This window comes from Abramis brama (genome assembly GCF_963993115.1).
Source record: "Abramis brama genome assembly, chromosome: 4".
In the NCBI taxonomy this organism is placed as follows: Eukaryota; Metazoa; Chordata; class Actinopteri; order Cypriniformes; family Leuciscidae; genus Abramis; species Abramis brama.
Genome location: NC_139966.1, coordinates 32,758,250 through 32,768,094, shown reverse-complemented (window position 1 = coordinate 32,768,094; position 9,845 = coordinate 32,758,250). Strand labels below are relative to the sequence as shown.

Sequence of the window (9,845 nt, the reverse complement as noted above, 5' to 3'; positions counted from 1 at the left end):
TGTGATATTGTAATATAACTATATAATATGATATAAAATGACAAAAACTAATTTGGGTACATACCTATAACTGCACACATCACTCAGTAAAAGCACGAGTGACAAATGCAATATCAGCTCTCAGTGCCTTGCACATCGTCAAAACAATAATTAACCCTCTGGGGTCTGAGGTGTTTTTGGGGTCCTTGAGATGTTCTGACATGCCCTGACATTTGTGCTTTTTTCAGTTGCTTATAAACATATCAATGGCAAAGGTGTAATTACACTCTATTTAGCACAAACAGGACTACCATAATATGTGAGCCACATGTATGTAAATGTTTTCATTTTTGAGAGAATAATGTTTATGCATGGTTATTGAAAAAACTAAAAATGAAAGTTTCTGAAATAAGGCCACAAAACACATACTAAATATGTGTCAATAAGACTTTTGACTAATGGATGTCGTCGCCTAGAGTTTTCTTCAAAATGATGTGAAAATCATCCTGCCTAATCATTCACATAAAACAATACATTGATTTAAGTTTTGTGAAACACTTTTAGTTTGGAAAGCCAATATGCGGATGGGGCGTAAACGCTCCAACAGCATCATGCATATTTAGTAGTTCACACCTGATGAGACAATGCCCCTGCATACTTAATGAGCCATTCATTCAGGTGTGTCACCTATAGCCACAAGAAAGAATACAAGAGCAATATATATATATATATAGAAATTATTGAACTTAAAAATATACTCAGTATAGCAATAGAGTTTGCTAAAAGCTGTTCATTCAATACAGCAGTATTTGAAAATCGATAATATTTTGTAAAATTACATTTATATTTGCATTTATGTCAAAACCTAGACACTTTTAAACATCAAAATGACATTTATTAATATGTATTCGTGTCAAAATGACATATAAACAGATTTTCCTATTCAATTTTGCATGGAAACGCTTCCAAGACGCTTGCGTGTCGCGTGAAAAATAGGCGTTGGTTCTATTTCTAGCATGCACGCGTTTTCCGCGTGGCTCATGCCGCGCCTGAGACGCGGGTCTCACGCAGGCAGTGTGCAAACTCTAAACTGTTAACATGGGAGCCGAAATAAAAACGGACACGCCACGCAGCTGAGACGCTTACGCCACGCATCCAGTGTGTCACCGGCCTTATCCAGCTAATGTGGCCGTTTCACAGGTTTGTATGGATCGCCTCACATTTGCGTTTGTATAGCGCGGTCTCCGTGGGCGGAGTCACATTAAAACTTAATAAGCTGAGATGAGAACGACTGACATCTCTCTCTTTACATACATATTACATAAACTGTGAATATTTGTTTTTTATAAAAATTACTTCATTTAAAAGAAGAGAATTCAAGCTTCATGCCTGTGTGTCTGTATGCCTGTTTGACTGAGTATTCGCTGAGTTACAGTTCATTTTCGGACGCGTTTCAGAATGGACTTCACTGACGGAGAGTAGGCAGAACTCGCATCATGTTTATTTTTCTTTATTTGGCGAAAAGCACAACACTTTGTTTTTATTATGAGTATACACAAAAAAAATACACACTAAACAGGATCGATTGATGTATAACACAAGCATATAAGATAAAAATTAATATTAGTATTTAGATTTTTTTTTGCACAGATAAGGAAAAAAACGTGCCTATCGCGCCGGCGCGATAGCCGACCTCAGGGGGTTAAACAGTCCCTCCAGTTTTTTTGCGATTCTGCGATCGCTGAATACAACGCAAAATCAACAAAATGTCGAATTTTTTTGCAATCCTGCATAATTCCTAATTTAACCGCAAAATAATCACAAAAATTAAAAAGACCTCACAAAACATTAAATTATAATCACCCAATTGAAATATCTCTAGTTTAAAGTTTCAGTGCATTTTTACGTGGATACAGATGTTGCGTGAAAAGGGGAAAATCCTTTTCCTCGATTTACTGAAGCCTATAATGTAAAACTCATTTTGCAGCTGCACAGCTAGCACAGTGAGTGTCTGGCTCACTCATTGGCTGTGCTGCGGAAACTGCACATCCAATGGCGCGGCCGCCTCTGATGTGTGCGCCAATGAGCTAGCATCACGCCATTATATGTCAGAGCCCACCAAGGGGGCGCGGCCTTAGCCTATATTATTCTTTTAGGGGTGGTTTCCCGGACCAAGATTAAGCCTAGTCCTAGACTAAAATGGCCATTTAAATCAGATTAACAGAAATGTGCTTTCTCTGTCATGGTTTTAAAAAGTCTAAGACTTAGTCTAGTCCAGAATTTAATAGGCTAATTTCCTGGAGGAAGACTAGAGCAACTTCAGGACTAAATTGAGGCTTAAATTAAACCTACCAGGTTTAACTTCAGATTAATTTCATTTGGAGGACACATGGATTACTTGGACTATGTCAATGATGATCAGCGCTTTCCACCAGCCAGGCAAGTTCTTGCAGACAGAAGTGACCCATTGCAACGTTTTGATGAAATAAGTTTTCAAGATCGTTTCCGCATGCATAAAGTAAATGCAGTGGAGATAATTTCACTCTTAGAACCCAGGCTTTCATCTGTGACCCAAAGAGGACAACCTATTCCAGTTTGTCTCCAGGTGCTCATAACTTTAAGGTTCTTGGCATGTGGCATCTTTCATCGAGAAACTGGGGATTTATGTGGTGTCAGTGAACCAACAGTATGTAAAGTCATTCACAGAGTGTGCAGGGCCATTTGTGAATTAAAAGCACATTATGATGCTATTAATGCTAATTAATGCTCTGATGCTAATATTATATTAATGTTAATAAATTATATAATATATAATGTTAATAAATTATATAATATTAATGCTAATATTAATGCCCTGATGCTAGAACCCAAGGTACTATTCTATGAATATGGAAATTTCCCAGGAGTCATAGGTTGCATAGATGGAACCCATATTCCCATTGAGCGTCCCTCTACTCCAGATGCTGAAGAATACAGGAACCGAAAGAACTGGTTTTCCATAAATGTCCAAGGTGTATGCACTCCCCAGTTAGAGTTTTCAAATATTGTTGCACAGTGGAAAGGTGCAACTCATGATTCCCGAATTTTCCTCAACTCATGTCTGTATACTCAATTTGAAAGAAGAGATCATAATGGAATTTTGCTTGGTGACAGTGGGTATGCTCAGAAGGATTTCTTGTTTACGCCATACTTGCACCCAACAACAGCTGAACAACTGCGCTACAACCAGGCTCATATGCGCACAAGGGGTTTAGTCGAGCGCATGTTTGGTGTTTGGAAGAGTCGTTTTCAGTGCCTTAGGAAAACACTCAGATTCAAACCAAGTAGATGCTGCACTGTCATCACTGCAACAGCTGTTCTTCACAACTACCTAAAAAAGCAGGGATGCCAAGATCCCCCAATAGAAGAGGATGACAATCCAGATGTGCCACCATTTACAACAAACCACAGAGAAGAACTTGCATACAGGGATGCTTTTGCATTGTGCCACTTTAAATAGATATTTTTACATTATTTAACTTTCAACCCTCTGTTCAGATCTGATACATGTAATAGTAAAACCAAATATTTGTTAAAAGTGTACAACTTTTTGGTCTGGTATATTACTGAAACCACCACAACATCCATCTTTTCTTAATAAAACAATATTTATTTCACAGATTCATGTACTGATGTGACATTTGAGCCTGTTGCATCTCTCTCTCCTTCATCTTTATCTCCAGTTCTACTTGTAGTATCTTCATCTTCATTTCATGCTCCTCCTAAGGCCCAAGCTGTTTTTTTACATGCATTTTTTATTTCTCTTTGCTATTTGGGCTTATTGGAACCTAATTAGAATAAAAACTAAGTATCATCTTTTGATATGATGTACTTTTAGAGAAAAATGATGTCCACATATGTGGATTCATGGTCCGAATTTCCATAAAACACAATAAAGTCACCTTTGTGTAATAGAATGAAAAACTCTTTATTTCTGCCTTGAACACAGCAGTTTTTTTCCTGACTGTTTTTTAATGTATTAATAACACATACACACATTTTTTGAACATGTTTTGACTATCAGAGAGTAAAACAACATGAAAACATTGCATTTTTGCCCAGCCATGTCTGTCTAGATATGCTAGAATCTTGCGGAATATACGCGCGAATCTTGCTCTAGGGACATGGAACGTCACCTCTCTGGCGGGGAAGGAGCCTGAGATTGTGTGTGAGGTTCAGAGATTCCGACTAGAGATAGTTGGGATCACCTCCACGCACGGCTTGGGCTCTGGAACTACACTCCTTGAGAGAGGATGGACTCTTCACCACTCTGGAGTTGCCCATGGTGAGAGGCGGCGGGCTGGTGTTTGTTTGCTTATAGCCCCCCAGCTCAGCCGCCATGTGTTGGAGTTCACTCCGGTGAACAAGAGGGTCGCTTCCCTGCGCCTTCGGGTCGGGGATAGGTCTCTCACTGTCGTGTGCGCCTGTGGGCCAAACGGCAGTGTAGAGTACCCGGCCTTCTTGGAGACTCTGGGAGGGGTGCTGGAAAGTGCTCCGACTGGTGACTCCGTCGTTCTACTGGGGGACTTAAATGCCCACGTGGGCGGCGACAGTGACAACTGGAGGGGCGTGGTTAGGAGGAACGGCCCCCCTGATCTGAACCCGAGTGGTGTTCTTGTATTGGACTTCTGTGCTAGTTACAGCTTGTCCATAACGAACACCATGTTCAAGCATAAGGGTGTCCATCAGTGCACATGGCACCAGGACACCCTAGGCCGGAGGTCGATGATCGACTTTGTGGTTGTTTCATCTGACCTCCGGCCGTATGTCTTGGACACTCGGGTAAAGAGAGGGGTGGAGCTGTCAACTGATCACCACCTGGTGGTAAGTTGGATCCGATGGCGGGGGAGGAAGCTGGACAGACTCGGCAGACCCAAACGTACTGTGAGGGTCTGTTGGGAACGTTTGGCCGAATCCCCTGTCAGAGAGATCTTCATCTTCCACCTCCGGCAGAGCTTCGACCAGATCCCGAGGGAGTCTGGAGATATTGAGTCCGAGTGGACCATGTTCTCCACCTCCATTGTCAACGCGGCCACTCGGAGCTGTGGCCGTAAGGTCTCCGGTACCTGTCGAGGCAGCAATCCCCGAACCCGGTGGGGGACACCGGAAGTAAGGGATGCTGTAAAGCTGAAGAAGGAGTCCTATCGGGCCTGGCTGGTTTGTGGGACTCCTGAGGCAGCTGACGGGTACCGACAGGCCAAGCGGACTGCAGCACGGGTGGTTGTGGAGGCAAAAAATCGGGCTTGGGAGGAGTTCGGTGAGGCCATGGAGAAGGACTACCGGTCGGCCTCGAAGAGATTCTGTCAAACCGTCTGGCGCATCAGGAGGGGGAAGCAGTGCCCTACCAACGCTGTTTACAGTGGAGGTGGGCGGCTGTTGACCTCTACTGGGGATGTCATCGGATGGTGGAAGGAATACTTCGAGGATCCCGCCATCACGTCTTCCATTGAGGAAGCAAAGGCTGAGGGCTTGGAGGTGGACTCATCCATCACCCAAGCTGAAGTCACCGAGGTAGTCAAGAAACTCCTCGGTGGCAAGGCACCGGGGGTGGATGAGATCCGCCCCGAGTACCTCAAGTCTCTGGGTGTTGTGGGGCTGTCTTGGCTGACACGCCTCTGCAGCATCACGTGGTGGTCGGGAACAGTACCTTTGGACTGGCAGACCGAGGTAGTGGTCCCTCTTTTTAAGAAGGGGGACCGGAGGGTGTGCTCCAACTATATCACACTTCTCAGCCTCCCCGGGAAAGTCTATGCCAGGGTACTGGAGAGGAGAATACGGCCGATAGTAGAACCTCGGATTCAGGAGGAACAGTGTAGTTTTCGTCCCGGTCGTGGAACACTGGACCAGCTCTATACCCTATCCAGGGTGCTGGAGGGTTCATGGGAGTTTGCCCAACCAATCCACATGTGCTTTGTGGATTTGGAGATGGCATTCGACTGCGTCCCTCGCGGCATCTTGTGGAGGGTGCTCTGGGAGTATGGGGTTCGGGGCCCTTTGCTAAGGGCTATCCGGTCCCTGTACGATCGGAGCAGGAGCTTGGTTCGCATTGCCGGCAGTAAGTCAGACTTGTTCCCGGAGCATGTTGGACTCCGGCAGGGCTGACCTTTGTCGCCGGTTCTGTTCATAATTTTTATGGACAGAATTTCTAGGTGCAGCCAGGGGCCGGAGGGTGTCAGGTTTGGGGACCACACGATTTCATCTCTGCTCTTTGCGGATGATGTTGTCGTGCTGGCCCCATCAGACCAGGACCTTCAGCATGCACTGGGACGGTTTGCAGCCGAGTGTGAAGCGGCTGGGATGAGAATCAGCACCTCCAAATCCGAGGCCATTGTTCTCAGTCGGAAAAGGGTGGTTTGCCCACTTCAGGTTGGTGGAGAGTTCCTGCCTCGAGTGGAGGAGTTCAAGTATCTTGGGGTCTTGTCACGAGTGAGGGAAGGATGGAACGGGAGATTGACAGACGGATTGGTGCAGCTTCTGCAGTAATGCGGTCGCTGTACCGGTCTGTCGTGGTGAAGAAGGAGCTGAGCCGCAAGGCGAAGCTCTCGATTTACCGGTCAATCTACGTTCCTACTCTCACCTATGGTCATGAGCTGTGGGTCATGACCGAAAGGACAAGATCCCGGATACAGGCGGCCGAAATTAGCTTTCTCCGCAAGGTGACTGAGCGATCCCTTAGAGATAGGGTGGGAAGCTCGGTCACTCGGGAGGAGCTCAGAGTAGAGCCGCTGCTCCTCCACATCGAGAGGGGTCAGCTGAGGTGGCTCGGGCATCTTTTCCGGATGCCTCCTGGACGCCTTCCCGGGAAGGTGTTCCGGGCATGTCCCACCGGGAGGAGATCCCGGGGAAGATCTAGGACACGCTGGAGGGACTATGTCTCCCGGCTGGCTTGGGAATGCCTCGGTGTCCCCCCCGGAAGAGCTGGAGGAAGTGTCTAGGGAGAGGGAAGTCTGGGCATTTATTGGAAGAAGGTTTATTTTGATATTTTTCCACAACACCTGTATTAAATAACTATTATAAATACAACAGTGATTTTAAAAAGCCATAATAAAACTAATGATTCTTACCTGAAGTTGTTGTATTGTTCTTGTAGATGTGTGTTCATTTGCATTAAATTCATTACAAATAGATGTCCAGGCATTCCCAGGCATGAAAACTCCTCACCTTTCGGCGAAATTCGCCGTTTTAAAACCTAAAAGGGTCACCTACGTGATTTGTGCACGTCGAGGTCGAGGTCGAGGCCGAGGCCAGCATTTATCCCCTATAAAGTTACCATAAACTTCGCAGCTTTAAAAAACAATCATCATTCCTAATGCCGAAACCAGACAGCCAATACGAGTCAGAGTAACGTTAGGGCAGAAATGTTTTCAAAGTCTTTTACACCGCGAGTCTGACAACTGGACACACTGCCGAACAAAGTACCGCACGTCGGAAAGCAAGCCTGAGGTAAGTTAGCTTACAATGTTAACTGTCCTGTCAGATACAGACAGCGATGTTGCCAATGTCATTATTTTTAATTTTGACATAGAAGTGGGCGAGATAAAAGCGGGCGCCGTGAGCGCTGAGCGAGCAGGAACAGTGCAGTGTTATTCATTGCGCGGCTCGCGAGCCTCATGTGGCTCGCCAAGCTTTAATTTGTGGCTCGCATGGCGATAAATAATACGGTGATATGATGCATTCACTAGAGATATTTCATAAAAACATTAATAACAAGTAGGGCTTTAACATAACCCGTTAAAAACTCAAAGTGTCAGCTCTATTACAAATAATTTCGATCGGATTGAAAGGGGTGGTTTATCGAGAAAACGTGAAAAAACTTGATCGATTGAAAACCTAAACTGAAAGGACGACGTATGACGCGCTGAACGAGCTGTTCTCCTGATGAATAAAGTGTCATATGAATGAGTATCCTTTCATTCTATAATTCTCCTTTCACTCAGCATCTGTGAAGTGAAGCAGGACAACGGCCCACCAGTCCTTGTTTCAGATTATCATACAGACGACTGGTTTGGGGCATTTTTAATGCGTGATAAATAGTAGTAGTAAATCAGGGCTGCCAACTTTTGAGTTTAGCTTCGAGTGAGATTTTTTATTATTATTTTTTGGCGAGAGGGGGGGGGGGGGTATGTAAAACAAATATTGCATCACAATAAGTGTAATTGTGATTGTCAAAACATTTGGTAACTAAATAGAATTTTATGAAGTTTAGTGACAACATGTTACAATGTTTACATTGTACAATGACTGGTAGGATACAGTTTGTATTATTGCTTGACAAAAATTAATCTAAAATTAATTAAAAAAAATAATCTCACCTAATGCTGTAAACATAGAGGGCCCAATCTGCTGGTATTATTAAAGGTTAAAAATAACAAATTAAATTAAATATAATGCAGTTTTTGTTATAATAACAATTATTTAATGACATAAGTAAAAATATAATAAATATGTAATATAGTGCTCAGCAAAATCTTCTCTCTAGCTATTTTTTCTATTCAATTAACATGCTATGGTCATTAAATGGCTTTCCTGAGGTTAATGTAAGGTTATGTGACATAATTGTTCTCCTGCTGTTATATTGACCTCTTTCCGTGGTTGAAAAACACTAATTGGTAGATATTATGTATACTTTCGGTAAGTTGTACTGCGTCTTTAAATAAAAAAGTAACAGCTGATCGGTTCACGTGCACTTGAACTGAGGCGCTCAGCGATCTGTCACGTCACATTTACAAGCGCCAAACGTATTTTTGTCTGAATTTCGGAATAAAATTGACGGAATCTAAGAGCTGAGAATTAGTTTAATATTAAAAGTACCTCTTTGCTCCACAATTTTTCTGTGCGTGAGAAAATGGATGTGTGGCGTGAGAGTGTGTGAAAAGTGTCAATTGCGTGAGTCTCACGCTCAATGCGTGAGAGTTGGCAGCCCAGAGTAAATAGTTTTTTTTTCTCTGACACCCGATGAAACGCGTAGATCAGCAAATTGGTTCTTTTCTTGATTGACACTGGGCTAGCCCAATCCAATCTTTAATGTGAAGTATAGAAATATACTCTTTCAAGTATAGAAATTAGTACAAAACTAATTATGAAAGTTTCCTTTATTTTTCAGTGCATTTGTTTTACATTATGGCTATTACTATCATGGGATTAATATTATAACTATTATTGTAGTAGTAATGTAGACAGACACTGTAACTAAAAGAGTTTTGAATTTTTCTTTGTTTAATTTGCACCAGATTGATGAATTTAACATTAAAAAGCACAAAATTTTCTTACGGGGGAGCATGCCCCCGAACCCCCCTAGAGTGGCAGAGGTCCACTCATCACAGTGATCCAAAAATCCTGTGAGGAACACTGGTAGCCTAATACTATGCCAATGCAGCTTACATGTTTTTTCTTTGTTTGTCTGTGGGGATTCATCACTGTGGGGTATAGTTAAATTCTATTAATAAATGAGAATTTTGTACTTATTTCAGCTGTTCGTGTTAACTCTCACGCGTTCCTACTCACTCATTACATTTATTTATTTATTTATTTATTTTTAAATAATATTTAAAATTAGAATTTTAATATATTAAAATATTAAAATTTCATGTTTGGGGGGGGGGGGGTAATATATGCCGCATCCTTCTCACCTTTTTTACCCCTGACCTGTTTTCATGCCTGCATTCCTTTTCTTTGATTCAACAGCTGATGTGTGCAGTTTATCTTCGATAACAGGATGTCTCGAAACTATTTGCTTTAAAAGACTTTTCTCATGTTCAGAAAAGTTCTTTGATCACACTCTCTTTTCAACTTCCATTGCCATTTGCTTCTCAGTTGCATACAATTTT

The 9,845-nt window shown here is 42.8% G+C and overlaps 1 protein-coding gene across 1 annotated transcript; it reads left to right on the top strand.

Annotated features, from left to right (window-relative positions):
- Window positions 1-2,368: 2,368 nt before the first annotated feature.
- LOC311081425 (putative nuclease HARBI1) lies at window positions 2,369-3,478 on the top strand (the record flags this gene model as incomplete). The annotated part of the gene is made up of 2 exons (XM_084111962.1): window positions 2,369-2,738; window positions 2,844-3,478. 2 exons carry the CDS (start codon window positions 2,369-2,371, stop codon window positions 3,476-3,478), a joined length of 1,005 nt encoding a protein of 334 aa, XP_083968088.1.
- Between the last annotated feature and the right edge of the window lie 6,367 nt (window positions 3,479-9,845).